We start from the raw sequence: 19,882 nt of genomic DNA, 5'->3' as shown, positions 1-19,882 counted from the left end.
TCAATTTGTAAATGGTTATTTGTTCTTTAGAGTTGCCTATTAAATCATCACAAAAACACAAATTTTACCTCCCCTTTTTTATGGAGGAAAAAGGATTTTGTAATTGTAGAAATCGGATACTAAATGTGGTACATAGGCAGGGACTGGTATGACAATATAATATGTAATAACATTTATGAGGAAGATTGTCAGTGAGGCCTTATGCTTTTAACATATCCCACCATTACTAAGGGGTTGGTGGGCCTGTTTTCTTCAATTTGTTTATAAAGAGGTCCTTTGATGGAGAGACTATGAAATTCCTTCCTTAAGATTATATGAAAGAAAATATACTTTTTTCTAGATTGTTAAATACTTTTAAATGTCATGCTTTGTTTATAGCAACAAAACAAGCTGGTCCTTTGTGTGAAGTACTACCTATTGAAGGTTCAGTTAAGAGTAAATTAAGTGATGCAAGTAAACATAATAATTATTTACTAGTAATAATGATCTTGTGACTAGTATATGTGGTAACCAAATAATAATTACCAGTAAATAAAACTGATCCTTTGTCTGTATGCCATAAGTAACTCCCTTGAAAGTATGGGGTACTGCTACATAAGATTCTACGAGACTTGCAGGAAAATCTACTCCAATCTAATTTGGTGGACATTCCCTGTCTTATAAACTGACATTTAGACATTAACAGCTACATTCATGTAGCTGTCTAAATTCTAAATTCAAATGAAGTTGGAGTGTGCTTTGATTTTTCATGTTATTGTTTCTGTTTGCTAATAAGACATTTTTATTTGTCTTCTTTTATAGGGTGTACATTTATCTCACAGGCCAAAAGAAAAAGTCAGGATAGACAGCAATAATGAAAACTCTGTTCCGAAGGACTTTGAAAATGTAGATAATAGTAATTTTGTATCAAGGACTCAGCGGCAAAAATATCAATCGGAGATAATAAAAAAACCTGTAAGTAAGCATAAAGAGTACTTAAAGCAGAAATCTGAACAAGAAGAGAAAGTCAAAGAAAATTCATTGCTTGGGAAAAACTCCAATGAAGTCCTTAATGAGTATGTGATAAAAAATGGCAGTAGTTTGAAGGAGAATTATAAACCATCTAAACACCAGCAAAGGAAAACTGGAAGCACCTCCCCTGAAGGACAAAGTGAGCAACCACCAAAATGTGAGATATCAGGCAAAGAGGCCATATCCGCTCTCTCACGGGCTAAATCCAAACATTGTCGGCAGCAGATTGCTGAGGTTTACTGTCAGCACAAAGAAGGCAAGTTAATGCCAGAGAGAGTAGCCCGTCTCTGCCCCATTGAAGGTAAGTTCGTATGAAAGCTGTAGTGACTAACAAAGTAACGTTTAGTTGTTAGTCAGTTTTGATTAAAAAAAAAAGTTTTAAAGATATACATGCAATGGTATGTTAAGATTTTTGATTATACAGAACCTTTTTTTTTTTTTTACCAGTTGTGTGTAAAGATTTGCCTGAATAAGAAATATTGACTTAGTCCCTTGTTGAAGGCTGATGTTACCATTTGGCTGTTTCCTACCCTGGGGATACAGTTGCTTATTTTAGGTTCCTTATCTCACACCATGTAGTGGAATAAGTGGCTGCATCCTCCAGATAGAAGATGGAGGAATGGTGCCGTCAGCCTTTAACAAGGCACTTTAACCTTAATTTGATGGAGGAATGGTGCCGTCAGCCTTTAACAAGGCACTTTTACCTTAATTTGATGGAGGAATGGTGCCGTCAGCCTTTAACAAGGCACTTTAACCTTATTTTTTCTCCTGCAACAGAGGAAAACTACCCAAGTTTTATTTCATTTTATGTTATCCACAGCACTAGATTTTGGTAACTGAGTAATTGCTTGCCACTACAGGACTGGGCTGCACATTTTTAAATAAGAAATGTTGTAGAATGCAATGCTAAACCAATAGGAGCCTTCCACATAGTCATTCAGTGCATTAGCACGACTGCTATGGTACACACACAAACTACAAATGGTTAATATGGCTACCGGGCACTTCTGGAAAATCCCTGTTGAAGATAATGAAATGCAGGCACTTCCAGGTTTGTAACAGTAACTTGGCCTATTGTATGGCAGAGCATATCACTGATACCACCAGGAAAACAGAGAAATGTCCTGTCAATTCATTCAGCTGGTTTCCTCTATAAACAGCTAGTAAATGATAAATCTACATTTTTAGTTAGCTTCATATCCAGAAATTCAATCTCTTTTTCAGAATACTTCGTAGTGAAGGGTAAAAGAGGAGTTGTGGAATATAAGTATTCCAAAAATTAATCTAAAACTTTCTAAGGTGCCTGTTCATAACATAATAATATCATCAATAAAATGCCTATTGTAAGTAATGAAATAGGAGTAGCCATCTTTGGCTAATACATAAATAGTCTCCCAATAAGCCATTACCATATTGGTGCACTAATTGGCACATGAAGTGCCCGTTGCTATGCCAGCTTTCTGAATGTAATACTTCTCATCAAACAAAAAAAATTGCTGTCTAAGATCAATTCAATTAACATACAAATCAACGATATTAAGAACAAAACTGAAAATTTATAAATGCATTGGGTCATTATTTTAAAATCTGATGCTATGCTATGGCTTAGATTAAACTGTTTCATTAAAGCCCTATTTAAGATCACAAGATTTATTTAAATGGTTTATTGGGATACTTTGTATTGGATTGAGTATGTATTGGCATTATGTGTTTGTTCTGAATTATCTATATCAAACAAAGCTCCTCATTAGCACTGTTCAAGAAAAATCTTGATGATTGGATGGGAAATAGGAAATTCACCCCGGGGATCACCGGTGTGGCTTTGCTTGACAGGGGCACAGGAAAATAATTTTCTTGGGTGGCGAAAGCCAGAGTACCTTTTTGGCTAGGCTTGTATAGGCCCTAGGGCTGATAGCCTAGTACCTACTTATGAACCTGTGGTCTGATGAAGCAGCTTATTTGGACGTGAAAGTGCTTACCTAACATTTTAAAGCATTGTTTGTCTTAAAGCTTTTACAGGTTATTTGTTTATTAAAGCTTTTCTATACATGCTGCTTTTCCTTTATTCAGTTTTAGATTTATATGAATATTAGAAGTATTGTGGGGTTGCATGAACATATAGCAGACAGACCTGAGTTTAGTTATAAAAAAAGGTGTAATTTAAAACAAAAGTTATGTTATAAGGAATTAGATTAAATGGATGTAATATAAACAGCCCAAAGAGTGGCGTACAGCAACAGTGGTCCCTCTCCACAAAGGTGGTGCCTCAATGGATCCTGGAAACTATCGCCCCATAAGCCTGACTAGCTTGGTCTGCAAAGCTATGGAAAGGATCAACATGGACCTCATAAGTAAAGATATTGGGGACCTACAGACACTGGATCCTACCCAGTTCGGCTTTGTTAAGGGCAGATCCTGCCTCTTAAACCTGGTCGATTTCTTTGAAACTGTCACCAAGGCCATTGACGAGGGGAAGGTGGTCCACACAGCCTACTTGGACCTCACAAAAGCCTTCGATACAATACCCCACTCGGGCATTATAGATAAGCTCACCAGCTTAAATATAAACCCCTATGTCACTAGATGGGTTTCAAACTGGCTCAAGGACAGAACCCACATGGTTAGAATTGCTGGAGCCATGTCAGACTCCAAACCAGTTACAAGTGGCATCCCACAAGGCTCAGTCCTGGGACCTCTCTTGTTCGGTATATATTTCTCGGAGGTACAGGCCAACATGGAAGGACTGTGGCTGACCAAGTTCGCAGATGACTGCAAACTGGGCGCCATAATTGACTCTCCAGCCAACACAAGCATCCTCCAAAAAGGCCTCATAGAAACAGACAACTGGTGCCAGAGCCATGGCCTCAAGCTAAATGCCAAAAAGTGCATAGTCATCCCCTTTGGCAAAAACAAAGTGCCCACAAATTACCACATAGGTGGTAATCCATTAAGTACAGAAGAAGTAATTAGGGACCTGGGGACCCAAGTTGATAGCAATCTCTCATTTGACAACCACGTGGCCAAAGTGGTTAAAAAAACATTTTATATAGCCCACCTAATCATGAAGGGATTCACATCTAGATCAGGGGAGGTCATTGTGCCTCTTTACTCATCCCTCATCAGGCCCATAATTGAGTACAATGCCCCTTTTGGGATGTACCTTACCAGACACCTGCAGCAACTGGAAAGACCCCAAAAGTACCTCACCAAGAGGATCAAAGGGCTCAACAGATGCCATATGCTGCCTGGTTAAAGAAACTCCAGCTCTACTCAGTGGCATACCGCCTGCTCAGAGGCGATCTGTGCCTGACGTATAAAGCAGTGTCCAACCCGGAATTAATGGACATGCTGCACCTCAGAAAATCCAAATCCCAACGAGCCACGCGCTCGAGAGACTTGAACCTCAGCACTGAAATAAATAGGACATGCTGGAGGGACAGATTCATAACCCAGAGGCTCCCTTCACTCTGGAATAAAATCCCAGTCCAGATTAGGCAGAGTCCCTCATTGACTCTCTTCAAGAGGAATCTTGATGAGTGGATGGGAGATCGTAGGTTTACCCCGGGTATCACTTCTGTGTCACTGTTAGACAGAGGCACAGTATACTAACCTCGAGAAAGGGCATAGCAAAATTAATTTAAAATGGGTGGCAAACGCCAAACACACTCTGGCTAGGCTTATAAATGTCCTAGGGCAGATAGCCTAGTATGAACCTATGAACCTATGAATAAGTCAATGAAAAGGGACTTTTCCTTGCAGTAATTGTAGTATTTTGCAAATTTATACATAAAAATAACACATTTGTACATCCAGTTACAAAACATACCTATAAAAGTTATGCCTACTTGGACTGTTATTCTGTGAGTTTGCTATAGATTGCCTTAAGTAATTCCTGCCCTGTTTTCTATGTTGGTAAAACTAACAGGAAATTAAAAGAGAATTTATGACCATCTTGTCTGAAATACAGAGAAAGCTGGATAGTAATGCCCTTTATAAGCATATAATTGATTCTGATTATATACATTCCTTTAAGTTTATAGTGTTACAATATATACCTTCCAATTTTACAGGAGGTGATATGGTAACCAAAACGGAGTGTGTTGAATACTGCTGGATAAGTGAACTTAGGGCAGATAAAAGTCCTTGATTAAATGTGGCAAACAATGTTAAACCCATTTTTAAAGATGAAACATTTTAGATAGGTAGTTTTAATTATATGTTTGATTGATTAATTTTTTTCACACAATTACTGCAAGTATTTAAATGAAGAGCTGTAGCACTAACGTTATTTCCAACTTGAAAAAGAATTTGCGAAAGCCTGCTGACTTGTTGCATTCAATGAAAGTGTTCGACATGGATCCTTGAGCTGTTTTTTTTTTTTATTCTAAGTTAACCTACTTGTATCTGGCTTTGATTTACCCGCTTGAGCTTTCTTATTTGTGATGAATTTGGGAGTGGCAAAGTGGAGCAACAGGAAGCATCAGAGACTCACAGGAAGAGGTCCTCCAATCTTCCAATTCATTTTTTTTGGCTAGGCATCTTCTGTGTAGAGGCTGCAAGTCCTGTCCTGCCTCTGTTTGTATAGGTTTTACCTGGGTGCTATAGTTATCTCCCTAATTATAAAGACAAGCATTAGGTGGGTTACGGACTCTAAATTGTCCATAGGTGTGCGTGCATCCCTGTGTGATATGAAAGAAAACCCTATCAGCCTACTTCCATTTCCTCCTTTGCTTTGCAAACTCTGCCAGTCTAACAGTGGCTGCCCACAGGGTCACCCTAGAAGTCACCTGTGACTCATAAAAGAGGGAGAATGGGTAGGGTACACCTCTCAACCTCAGTGCAAGAAATCTGGACAAAGCCTAAAACAATTGGGAGTCAAAGGCCCAAATATAGGGGTAGATTTTCAATATTGCTCTTATAAACTTACAAAGTTGCTAGAAAAACAGGTTTTGTGTTGACGTGCATTTTCTAAAGAAAATGAAGTCTGAAACTCAACTGCATATCATTATTTAGTGACTTCAAATCTCCATGATTTATCAGAAAACCACACATTTTACAAGGAACAGACCAAAAATATGAGGCAAAAATCTGGGTATTCTGCAAAACTAGTGACACTTGAGAGGTATGGGTTAGGGTGCAGAGAGGGGAAAGATTTTAAATTAGTTTTAGACAAGGGATGCAATGAGTACAGAAGTTTTGCGCTTAACTGGGAGTAATTTTGAATGTTTATATCTGCTTATGCATTCGTGGAATTATTATTATTATTATTATTACTATTATTTTATTTAAGCTTGTTAACTGGACAAGTGAACTGCTTCAAGTACACTTTTCAGCCACATCCTAGACCAAAGACAAGTGCAGTCACGTTCATGACATGAAATCCTGTTTGTGCTAAATGGTAGCACTAGGATGAGTGGTTACAAAGTAGCAAGGTGTGTTGATAAAATAACACCACATTAACAAAGGGGCAGTAAAACAATGTATTTTGCATAGGAATATAAGTTACTTTGTTAATATCAAACAAAACTAGCAACAGCTTTGAAAACAATTGTACTGTAGGCATGATCTATAATACAAACTTTTGAGGCTTTTTGTGGATTCTGGTAGTAAAATGCTTTCAGTTCTACTACTGCCCTACCAAATTGAGGGCATCTGGATTTTTCATACCAGTGCTTTATAAAACATTGGGAAATTTAATTAAACAGTAGTTCTAATATCACTGCAGCCCTTTCAAAATGTAAAGACACCCTCACAAAACCATGGGTCTAGTTTTACCAGTTCTCTATCAAGTATCTCTGTATCAAGACTCTATAAGTGGTATTTCTGATTTTGTCACTGGTCACTTGAGTTGTGAATGACTAATAGTTAGAATTAGCACTGCTTCTGTGTTTGAAGCTCTAGGAACACTGTTTTTGTCCTTAACATACTGTAGCTAACCACTGGACTCCAGAGTGCTGGCTACAGTGTTAACTAGTATTTTTGTACATGCAGTGCAATATCCATCAACAACAGTAAAGTGTTACTGTGCATTTCAGATTATCAGTATGGGGTTAGAGCACCAAGGGTCATGAGTCCAAATCTTATCAAGGCCACTACTTGTGCTTTGAATCCCCCTCCCCACATATAACCTTAAGAAACTTTCTAACTAACATACCTCCTGTTAATAAGTGCCCATAGATCCGCAGTGGTGGTGCTGTGGTAGTGTTGTCATCTCACAGTAAGACGCTGTCTGGTTTGATTCTCAGCTAGAGCGTCTTCTGCGTGGAGACATGCGTGAATGGGGGTACCTTTGTTGAAGGTTGTGCGTCAGGGCTGGTAACTCAGCATGTAAAAATCAACTACCAATCATTAGCGGACCGGAGTTCCACTGTGGCGACCCCTAACTGGGAAAAGCCGAAAGACACAAACAGGTACATAGGGACACAGTTGGGTTGAGTTGAGTGGCAAGACTTTTAAAGGCCCTTGTGGTCATTAGTCTTGCATATATACCTATGAACCAAAATGCACACACACACACACACACACACACACACACACACACACACACACACACACACACACACACACACACACACACACACACACACACACACACACACACGCGCACACACACACACACACGTGCGCGCGCATGTATGTGTGTGCACATGTAGGTAGACGCTCATATGCACACATGCATATTCATGTGAGAAAAGCTAATGCTATCTTTTGCAGTTCACTTTCCAAAAACGAACCTTTTGTCAGGTGTTTATAGACCTAGTGGAGGATGAGAGGAGCTTGAGGAAGCTGATAGTCAGCTGTGGGATCCAAAATGATGAGTATGGTGAAAAAGGATACATAACAGGCCTCCCTTAAGTTATAGGAACATTCTCTGACTAAAATGGGAAACTCAAACCACCTTACTTCTGATGCCAGAAAAGTAGCAGCAAAGAACATCATCTTCTCTAGAGCTGAATATTCCAGAAAGAAGTCCAAACTCATCCCCCCTTTGGGTTCCAAAATCTCCAGGCTGACACCAACCTGATAAGACTCAGAGTCCTTAAGCCAAATTCTCTACCAAGTCCAGAATGTTAACAGTACACAAACACAGTGATTAAAGAGGATGGCTCCGCAAAACATAACTCAATAGACCTAACACTGGGGCCTCCCCACCACTTTAGCAAATTTAATAAAAATTCTTAAATATTCAAAGCTTTTGAAATGAACTCTTTGTTAATGTTAAATCGTAAGTTTACCCCAGGGGTCACATCTGTGTCACTACTAGACAGGGGCACAGTAAACTAATTCTATTATATAAGGGGACCTTCACTGTGTCACTACTAGACAGAGGCACAGTATTCTAAATCTATTATGTGCATTTTTGTACCATTTCATGGGGTGGAGAAAGCCACATCACTTTGACTAGGCTTACAAATGCCCCAGGGCAGATAGCCTAGTACTAAACTATGAAACTATGAAAAAACAACTGCACATAAATAATTGATCCATTTATACTCCAAACATTCAACTTTTGATATTAAAAATAATTGGTCCGTTCTGTCCTCATTTGTGTATAAACTGGAACAGAATTTTAAACAAAAGTTCTACTATGAAGAGATTACTCAAAAGCAAAAACTGAAAATTAAGATAAAGCTACTACACCGTGTAATGATTGCACATTTTGTGCTTATATAAATAGAAGTAATAATTTTAAGCATCCAATTGCTAATAGTTTTTTCATTTAGTTGTTTTGCTACTTGTAAGCCTTCTAATGTTGTTTAGCTAATTGTGTGTTGTGTATGTTTTTATGTGTTTTTATGTTTGTTTCTATGATAACCACCTTTAATATATGTGTTTTCCTTTTTCAGATGAAATCTTTAACTATTTCTTTCTCAGCTACTTGCTTCCAACCTTTGCTGTGTGTATGTGAGAAAATATGTACCTGTGTGTACATATCGTTAAACAAATTTCAGTTTTGTGATAACTCACTGTAATCATTTCACTGTATTTACACTTGTTTTTGTACATTTGGAGCTTTTCTCCCCGGGCCTCCATTGAAAATGGACCTGTATCCAGTCGGATTTTCCCTGTTAACAAATGTAAAATAAAATAAATAAATAAATAAATGTAGGCAGAACAACTAGGATGCTAAAACAACAAATTTCAGAATGTTTTTCAGATATACACAGAGAAATAACTACTAATTCATTAGCTAAACATATATAGATAATGGTAGCACACATACATTTACCTTTTGGGCGATCAGTCTCTTAGTCCTTACTGTAGTGGGTAGGGGTGTAAATTTAAAAAGTTAGTGTTTGGAGTGTAAATTGATCAATTATTAATGTGCAGATAAATATCCAGAACTTAATTTGGTTAGTATTAAACCACTTTGAAAAATGTGATCCTTAATGATTTAAAGTAGAGGCTGCTTTCCAAATGGATACTTTTTTCATGTGATTTTAATACAGCTCTGATTTAAGTTGAAGTTGAATCTCAAAAAATATGTATGCTTATAAATTTTGTTAAATTTGCTAATATGGTGAGGAGGCGCCAGTGTTTGTTCTACTAAGCCCAGAATATTGACTGTAGGACTCTCAACTGCTGTTATCTCCATTCACCCCCCCCCCGCGCCACGTTTAGGCATAACAGGCACAGTGTACTGACCCTCTATATTAGGAGTCCAGCCTTCCAACAGGACGAAGAAGATTTCGCCTGCCAGAGATGTAGATTCAATTGACTTTAGTAAGGAAGAGGAACTGTACTAAAATTCACAGATGTCCTCCCTTTTGACTTATGACAGAGACAGTGACCAAAATCTAGTTTCTGACTTACAACCAGTGGGCCCATCCTTTGTGAATATTCTCTCATGTATAAGGGAAAACTTCTTATGGTGCTCTCATCAGGATTTTGATGAAGATATATGCGGACCCTGGCTGCCTTCCAATCTTGTAGCTGTACATCAAATCCAGGAAACCCTTCCGGATGCATTTGAAGCTACTTCCAAGGAATCCAAGCTCCCAACACCAAGATGCCTAAACATTTTTATGGAGTCCAGGACTCTCATAAGTTTTTATACAAAAATGTCATTGTGGACCAAATATTTTGTCCCTGAAGTCTGTTAGAGTGGTTTGAGTGTCTCCTGGGCCCAGTACTCTTCCCCAGTACTAGGGAAAACAGATTATTAGCTAGAGTAAAGTGTGTACTTCAGCAGCTTGGGCTTTTAAGGCCTCAGATTTTCAGACCTGTGTTCTGGAATGACAAGAACATGTCCTCCTGCAACTACAGGATAGTTGTGGGGCAAGTGGCAGTACTTAGTGCTCACTCTCCAACCAAATACAAATTGCTTTGTAGATGGTCAAGCATATACTAAAATGTGGGTATAATGGTGTGAATGCAGCATCTAGTGTGCTTCAACTGAGTCAGTTATAAGCAGGCACTTCTGTCTGTAGACCTAGTCCCTGTCCAGGGATGGAAAGGCGCAAATCCTAATTTCCACATGGGATAACAGTCAGCTCTTTGCCCCTCCACTATAATGTTCTCTGAAGGCTAGAGGATAAAGGAGAAGACCATGAAGCTTGTGAAACAAATGCTACACATGATTATTTCCAAACATAACAGAAACTACTCTTCCAAGCAATCTTCTTGTCATAAGCAGGTCCAAGGTAAGCAGTCTAAGAGTGAGAAGGCCACTCAAAATATAGAAAGACAGCTGGAAGATAGAGAGAGGCATGGCAGCTCTCAGGGCCCAACCCCCACTATAGAGCAGATGTGACTATTTATCCCATCTAGAAAGTCCAAAGACCCTGGAAACCCCCTCTCCTACCCTCTCATGTTACCAAGATAGGGGGTTGGCTGGCATCGTTTTACTACCATTGTGCAGGCATTACTACTGATCAGCGAGTACTACAGATAGTGGCCAGACTCTAGCTCATGACAAAGTCCTTAAAGAAAAGCTCACCTTCAGTACAAAAAGACCAGCTTCACCTTGTAGGCTAACTCCTATTAAAATGTTAGTCCAGCAGACAATAGAACCTGTCTTATAAGGCAAAAGACAGAAGTAATGTACTTAAGACTCTACCTCATACCAAGAAAGGAGATTTATTCTAGACCACTCAAAACAAAACAAAACAAATTCTAAAAATTCTCAAGTTCATGATGCTAACCCATCAGACTGTACTTTCACTTCTAGGGTCTCAAGCAGTTGTAGTTATATCAAGGTATAACAGATACCTACCTTCACATACCCATTGTCAAGGGATACTGACAGCACCTGAGATTTGTGTCGGGGGCATCATTATCCTCTCCATCTTTTGTTTAGCTACTAGGCCATCATTTTTTTTTTTACAGAATACCTGGCTCTGATATTAGCTGTAGGCACATTTATACTTACTTGGATGACTGCTTGATCCAAGCCCAGTCATATAAGAAGTCACAGAGGGCACTTTATTATACTTTGAATTGTCTAAATAGGCAAGACATCTCACTCAGTGAACAGAAGTCCAAGCTAAGTCTTGTAAAGAAGGTGATCTTTCTAAGAGCTCTGCTGGATAACTGTACAATTAAAGCATGCCTTACACACTCTCTGACTGTTTTATTCCAACACATGATGGCAGAAAAGACTTTTGTGACAACAGCACAGTCCCTGAGCATCCCGGTCCACAAGTCAGCCATCATTTTGATGGTTCCATTGCCAAGGCTGCACATGACAAAGTTAAAATAGTCCTTCAGAATCTCCGGGATCTGCAGTCATAGTAACTAAAGTGCACCATACCTGTCTTACCCTTTATCAGGAATGGACTGAAGTGATAGGTATAGCAATGGTATAAAGACAAGGGCATGCCATCTAGAACTCTGACACACAAAGTAAAGGGTACTTGGAAATGAAATGACATATAAACATCAAAGAAGTGATTACCCTCATCATACCACACTGAAAACTTTCAAGACAGTGTGCTTTCCAGGGTCTTTGAACAATGTTTCAAACAATACTAGAGTGCTACGGTACATAAAACACAAGGGAGGAACACGGTCTTATGACTCAGGCAGCTGAGTCATGTAGCCGGTACAACAAGCACTGTAGTCTAAAATGCCACTTACATACCCACACAGGAGAACTACAGGACAGACTAACAAAGCAGAACCTCTCCAGACCCACATGAATGGATGTTGCACAAAGCTTTGCTAGATCTCACAGACATATGGGGTACAACAAAGATAGACTTATTTGCTACTCTGTGAAACAAAGAGCTGAGAAAGTTCTGCACCAGTGCAGTAGACAAGCAAGCTTGGTAGTGGATGTCTTCTTTCTGATATGGGTAGGTCCTTTTCTATATGTATTCCCTGCTAAACTTTTGCTCCCTATTCTAATCCAGAAGCTGAAGGAGGAAAGGTGGATTTGATTGATCCTTCCTGGCCCAGGAAGTACTAGCTGAAGGAGGAGAGGTGGAGATGATAGAGTGATCCTTCCTGGCCCAGGCAGTACTGGCTCCCTTACATTCTTGAAATGGCCTGGGATTAACTCTCCTGCCACCATAGTAGTTGACCTTTCTGATAAAAAGTATGGATTTTCATGTACATCTTGCCCTGTCTGCATGTAGCCTAGCAGCTTGGGAATATGACCTTGGTAGCATTCGGGCATCTATAAGCTAAGGTTATGCTGATAATCATGAGGGAGGATAGAAGACAAAGCACTAGAAAGTCATATCTGGTAAAATGGAAAAGATTCTCTGTCTGGTGCCAAAGGAGGAACTAACACCCAAACCAGACTGAAATTCCTAAAATTATGTCTATCTGAGCTGTTTGCATAAGGATTAGCTTATACCTCTCTCCATATAGCAGTGATTGTTCCTGTTTGCTTCCTGACCCTTCATTGGGATCCAGACCATTGATAAGACAGCTTCTAAAAGGAATTCTGCATCGGAGGTCTTCAAAGGGAAAATATAGCTGCTACCTGAGATTTAATTTTGTACTGGAAAAGTTAACCTTATCTTACATTGAACCAGCTGTGTCTACTTCCTTCAAATTTCTTACCTGGGAAACTGCATTCCTGATGGTGGTCACCATTAGCTAGAAGGGTCTCAGAACTTTAGGCTTTGACATGTTCAGAGCCATACCTGATATATCATAAAGATACAGTGACCTTGTATAGTAATCCATCATTCATGAAAAGGTCATTAACGAGGTGGATTTAGGTCAAACACTCGCCCTTCTTGTCCCTTTTCCTAACAAGCAGAACAAAGGCAAAAGGATTGTCCACTCCTTAGGTACATATGCACTGTGAAGATGCCACCTGGACAGCAAAAGCATCAGCACAGACATGGAATGGCTCGTTGTCTCCTTTCCAAAGAGCAAACAAGGCTTTTCTAAATGGATAGTACATTGTATTAGTTTGTGCTACAAAGTCCTGTACATAAAGGGGAAGAGCAACGGCTACTGCTTTCCTCAAAGGGGCTAGACCTGGAATATCTTAGAGGTAGCCACATGGTCCACTCGCCATATCTTTTCAAAAATGTTATATTTTGGATGTAATTTCTAGAGCTACGGCTGGATTCACCTCTGCATACTAAAGATAACCAGCTCCGGAATCTTCCCTTAAGTTGGTGATCCACACAAAGAACCCAGTGCACTTCTGTAGGCAACTTACCATAACTCTAGATGTTCATGTGTGGTCACTGTTCCCTTAGTCCTTCCCCTCTGTTGGTTAGTGTGCTTAAGAACCAGGGTTTGTATTCTTGTTTTTCTTTTTCCCATCTGTCTTTCCTTGTTAAACACCTTCCTGAGGTACCCAGAAAAGGGCAAGGAATAAGAGAATTTGGGGAAACAAGGAAAAGCTGAGGGGTCGTAGGATACTAGGAATCTTTTAGTGTTAGAGACTGCTGTTTAATAGTAATCATATTTGTTAACAAAGTTGATCCACAATCCCTTTTTAGGGGTGATCCAGGAGCAATTTTCCATTAATTGACATCCTCAAGTTTACACAGGGGGCAAATAAGGACTGGGAGATTCAAACCCTGTACCACGTAAGTTGTAGCTCACAACCTTAACCTCTGTGTCAACTACCATTTAAGGACAAAATTTACTAGCTATAAGATAAAAAGAGCTAAAAAGGTATGGGCAGATATCACATATATACCAGGTACCTGAAGAAATTTGAGGTAAGGCAACATTTGCCCTGTCTTTGGTAAGGGTGCTAAGCTATGAAAATGAAGCCAAACATCAGACTTAGCCTGTAGCAGAAATCCCATAGGTTATGACTGCAATGGTGGCAGCATTCGTGTAACATCCAATACTGTAGTAAGTTGCCTGCACAATTGCACTTTCCACTTCAAAAGTGAGGATGTTATATCACACCAAAACAGTTTTGCATCCATTAAGCTGATCATTATTTTTTGGAAAATCATGACAGGAGCCATAATAGAGCTTATCTAAAGTGAAACAAGGTCTGACTTTTTTAGATATGGAATACTGTAAGCTTCAGGGGAGATTCTGTCTTTTGAATCTTATTGCATTCATTGGACAGGTAACAGCAGCAATTAATGAAGAACTGATGGCAGTGTGTGCTGGTTATATTTACCTTTCTAGACTATTGGACAGTAGTTTACATATACTAAACAGAGGTGTAGCTACCAGTTCTTGCACCTGGTGCCATCCACCAGTCTGGTGTTCCTTTTGACTTTAAGTAGAGGAGCAAAAAAGAAATAGCTTTTGTCCTTTTAAACTGTAGCAAGCAGTTGCCTCCATTTATACCCCACACAGAGCATTCTAGCACTATAGTTCTGGCTGCTAATGCATCACAGGCATTCGGAAATGAATGCCATTAATGCACTGAAGACATGTTTAGCTACAGCGCTTAATTTCTGACTTCAAATTGTGTGCTGAAGTCTTCTTTGGAAGGATCTATTGATCTTGCCTCATTACACTTTACCACATGGGGGAGTTACTTGTCCATCCTTAGGAAAGTTATCAGTGGTGTCTCATGTTCATTTTTCAAACACTTTTTGTATTTTACTTGTAGGGTATGAAAAGGGGACATGGACTACTAATAAACAGATATGCTGATGATTGCAAACTGGGTAACAAAATTAGTTCACTAAATGATACTAAAGATCTCTAAATATTTGCAGTATGTGACATCTGATTTGGTAGTGTTTACCTCATTTTTAATGCCAGTAAATGTAACATGATATTTTATAAAAATGGCATCAATCTTCTTCTTCTTCTTCTTTCGGCTTTTCCCAGTTAGGGGTCGCCACAGTGGATCACCTATTTCCATTTCTTCCTGTCCTCTGCATCTTGCTCTGTCACACCAACCACCTGCATGTCCTCTCTCACCACATCCATAAACCTTATCTTAGGCCTTCCTCTTTTCCTGTTACCTGGTAGCTTCATCCTTAGCATCTTTTTCCCAATATAGTCTGCATCCCTCCTCAGCACATGTCCAAACCAACGCAATCTTACCTCTCTGGCTTTGTCTCCAAACTGTCCAACCTGGGCTGACCCTCTAATATACTTATTCCTAATCCTGTCTACCCTTGTCACACCCAGTACAAATCTTAACATCTTTAACTCTGCCACATCCAGAACTGACTCCTGCCTTTTTGTCAATGCCACTGTCTCCAACCCTTATAACATAGCTGGTCTCACTACCCTTTTGTAGACCTTCCCTTTCACTCTTACTGGTACTCATCTGTCACAAATCCCTCCTGACACTCTTCTCCACCCACTCCACCCTGCCTGTACTCTCTTCTTCACCTCTCTTCCACACTCGCCATTACTCTGAACTGTTGATCCCAAGTATTTAAACTCATCCACCTTTGCCAACTCTACTCCCTGCATCCTCACCATTCCTCTATCCTCCCTTTCATTCACACACATATTCCGTCTTAGTCTGGCTGACCTTCATTCCTCTCCTCTCTAGAGCATATCTCCACTTCTCCAGGGTCTCCTCAACCTGTTGCCTACTCTCGCTACATATCACCATACCTCTCAACCGTACCAAATTTCTCAGCTTTTCCCGGTTTTGAGGTCCAATTTAATGAGGTGCCACGATTCCGAAGTGGCACCCCTTAATTTCTGATTTTTCTGGCTTTATTTTTTTATTTTTCGTATTTTTTTAAACTGACATCATCGCGCAGAGGCATGTACGGTTACGTCAGATACATGAGCAGCCTGTCAGCCTGTTGGATTATGGATTTCAGCTGAGAGGAGGCAGGCCGCTAAAGTCAGTAATACAGTAATATACATTACATGCACACAGTAAACAATCTTTCTTCACAGCAAGTTAACACACCCCTGCAGGCAGGCCATGTAACGTAAACCAAGTTCCTTCCAAGTTCCAACCTTGCTTACACAGTTGCACATTATTATAATGATATTGAATTTAATAGATTTATTTTAAATATTATTATACATAAAAATCACTTAAACTTTTCTACTCACTCACTCAGTCAGAAATCAGGAGAATTTATTCACGAGCAACAGATGAATTATTCACTGTCATGTCGGTTAACCAAACGGCAAGGCAGCAAGGCTGTTATCCCGTGGGCCTTGACCGTCCCATTAGATTTTATTCTGGCAACAGCCAACAGACAGTTGTTGGAGATTGGCCCTTCTTATATGCTTGCCTTGCTTATGTGTTATATAAAATAGTCCCTTGGACCCTCCTGACCCAAGTCCCAATGAATGGTATTGGTACTATGGACTTTTTTCCAAGCAATAACATTTCCTGCTCCCTGTTTTTCATCATGTCAACCCATTCGCTGTTTAAAAGTACATTAAGAAAAGAACATAAGGAACAGCAACAGACAAATTGATCAATGTGGCTAAATATCTGTTTAGCTGAAGGATGTTAAAAAGTGCTTATTAAGTAACTTAAAACAACTTTCAGATTTGCATGCAACCTGCTGATGTCAAGTCGACTGGAAGGGCAGGCACATTGCTCTCCACTTGTTTTAAAGAGACCCTCATCTTGCCAGAGTCCCAGACAGTAATATGTGACTATTCAATCATTGTTTATGTGGTCCACACTCTCTCTGACCCTAAAAGATTGCAGACAGTGTTCGAGATGCATGATTGAGTGAACAGCCCTCCCCAGGCCCCACGTGCACTACTGCTGCTGCTAAAATGTAAATAAACAAAGTAAATTAAGTTACTACTTTGTTTATTTACATTTGCAGCAGCAGGCCAGCAGCATTGCACGTGCTGACTTGCCAGAATCATCACTCAGTCACACCTTTCATATGCTGCAACCTGCCTGTAGCCTACGGGATAAAGAGAGAGAGGCAGGCTGGCTTGGGAATAGGCGAGATACAGAGACGGAGTCACAGATTGAACACAGAAGAGAAGAAAAGCTACTACAAATGAGAGAAAGCTGGGGCTGCTGGGCTGCTATTTAATTGACAAGTGCAAGCATTAGTAGATTTATTTTGATTTGAAACAGGTGCGTGGCACCGGCCGGTGCAAGTTGTTCAACTTAACTCAGAGAGAGTCAGAGAGTGAGAGACTCGGACACACACAGACTGTTTATTTTTTTTTATTTTAAAATAAGTTTTTTCGTTCATTTTGCTTGGCTTGTTGTTGTGCTGCTAAGGCAGAAGTTCCTTACAACCAAGAGAAGTTCCAAATAGGCAGCAGCAGGAGTCAACTCAGGACACAGAGCAGACAGTCAGTGTCTCTGCCTGGCAAACAAACAGACTCGGAGCTGTGCTATAGTGAGAGAGAAAAGAGAATTAATTTAGCTTTTTCTCCTATCCTGACCTGGTCCAAGAAGAAAGTCGATCATCATGAAAAAATGTATTTCTTCTTCTGCTGCAGCTGCTGTTTCTTCCCTTGCTGGCTCCTCCTGCACCTCCAGCACCAGCAGGTAATTAAAAAAAAAGATAAAAAAAAGATAAGCATGAAAGAAAATGTTATTATAGGGTGTTTTTTTTAACTTAAGCAATCATAGGTTCATAGGTTCATAGGTTCATACTAGGTTATCTGCCCTCGGGCATTTATAAGCCTAGTCAGAGTATGTTTGGCTTTCACCACCCATTTTAAATTTATTTTGCTATGCCCTTTTTTGAGGTTAGTATACTGTGCCTCTGTCTAACAGTGACACAGAAGTGATACCCGGGGGTAAACCTACGATCTCCCATCCACTCATCAAGATTCCTCTTGAAGAGAGTCAGTGAGGGAGTCTGCCTAACCTGGACTGGGATTTTATTCCAGAGTGAAGGGAGCCTCTGAGTTATAAATCTGTCCCTCCAGCATGTCCTATTTATTTCAGTGCTGAGGTTCAAGTCTCTTGAGTGCGTGGCTCGATGGGATTTGGATTTTCTGAGGTGCAGGATGTCCATTAATTCCGGGTTGGACATAGCTTTATACGTCAGGCACAGATCGCCTCTGAGTAGAGCTGGAGTTTCTTTAACCGGGCAGCATATGGCATCTGTTTGAGCCCTTTGATCCTCTTGGTGAGGTACTTTTGGGGTATTTCCAGTTGCTGCAGGTGTCTGGTAAGGTACATCTCAAAAGAGGCATTGTACTCAATTATGGGCCTGATGAGGGATGAGTAAAGAGGCAGGATGACCTCCCCTGATCTAGATGTGAATCCCTTCATGATTAGGTGGGCTATATAAAATGTTTTTCTAACCACTTTGGCCACGTGGTTGTCAAATGAGAGATTGCTATCAACTTGGGTCCCCAGGTCCCTAATTACTTCTTCTGTACTTAATGGATTACCACCTATGTGGTAATTTGTGGGCACTTTGTTTTTGCCAAAGGGGATGACTATACACTTTTTGGCGTTTAGCTTGAGGCCATGGCTCTGGCACCAGTTGTCTGTTTCTATGCGGCCCTTTTGGAGGATGCTTGTGCCGGCTTGGAGAGTCGATTATAGTGCCCAGTTTGCAGTCATCTGCGAACTTGGTCAGCCACAGTCCTTCCGTGTTGGCCTGTACCTCCGAGAAATATATACCGAACAAGAGAGCTCCCAGGAATCAGCCTTGTGGGACGCCACTTGTAACTGGTTTGGAGTCTGACATGTTTCCAGCAATTCTAACCATGTGGGTTCTGTCCTTGAGCCAGTTTGCAACCCATCTAGTGACATAGGGGTTTATATTTAAGCTGGTGAGCTTATCTATAATGCCCGAGTGGGGTATTGTACCGAAGGCTTTTGTGAGGTCCAGGTAGGCTGTGTGGACCACCTTCCCCTCGTCAATGGCCTTGGTGACTGTTTCAAAGAAATCGACCAGGTTTAAGAGGCAGGATCTGCCCTTAATAAAGCCGAACTGGGTGGGATCCAGTGTCTGTAGGTCCCCAATAACTTTATATATGAGGTCCATGATGATCCTTTCCATAGTTTTGCAGACCAAGCTAGTCAGGCTTATGGGGCGATAGTTTCCAGGATCTGTTGAGGCACCACCTTTGTGGAGAGGGACCACTGTTGCTGTATGCCACTCTTTGGGTACATATCCTGTAGTAAGGCTGAGATTGAACAGTACTTTTATGTTTGGGTTTAGCTCACGCAGCCTGGAACACCGTCTGGTCCCATTGTTGCTGTGTTTTTTGCTTTGGAGAGGGCAGCTCTTACCTGAGCATCTGAGATGTCAGGGGGGCAGCACTCTGCTGGGATAGATATTTGCCCTTTTGGTGGGGGGGGGAGAAGTTTGCGCTGAACCTGTCCGCTAGCATGTTGGCAATGTCTGTGGGTTTTTGTCATTTTGGACTAATTCGAGCATATCTGGGAATTCCCACCCAGGTTACTAACATAACTAAAGAAAGCCTTGTGATTATCCTTAGTGTCCTGTGCAATTTTTCTCTCGAAGCTGGCCTTAGATGATTTTATGAGTGCCCGTAGTGTTTTGCTAATACTGATCAGAGATGCCTTCCTTTTTTGGGATTTTGCTCTATC

At 40.3% G+C, this 19,882-nt stretch overlaps 1 protein-coding gene across 1 annotated transcript in view; it reads left to right on the top strand.

Annotated features, from left to right (window-relative positions):
* Positions 1 to 19,882, top strand: part of XYLT1 (xylosyltransferase 1) — a 1,579,383-nt gene that overhangs the window by 621,304 nt on the left and 938,197 nt on the right. Inside the window, exon 2 of the mRNA XM_044089152.1 lies at positions 802 to 1,312. Within this exon, the coding sequence (XP_043945087.1) occupies positions 802 to 1,312 (511 nt within the window). The remainder of the gene's footprint in view (positions 1 to 801; positions 1,313 to 19,882) is intronic.

This window comes from Protopterus annectens, chromosome 12.part0 (genome assembly GCF_019279795.1).
Source record: "Protopterus annectens isolate FY-2018-M chromosome 12.part0, PAN1.0, whole genome shotgun sequence".
Lineage (NCBI taxonomy): Eukaryota > Metazoa > Chordata > Ceratodontiformes > Protopteridae > Protopterus > Protopterus annectens.
The sequence above is the reverse complement of the archived record's forward strand: the minus strand, read 5'-3'. Positions and strand labels throughout refer to the sequence as shown.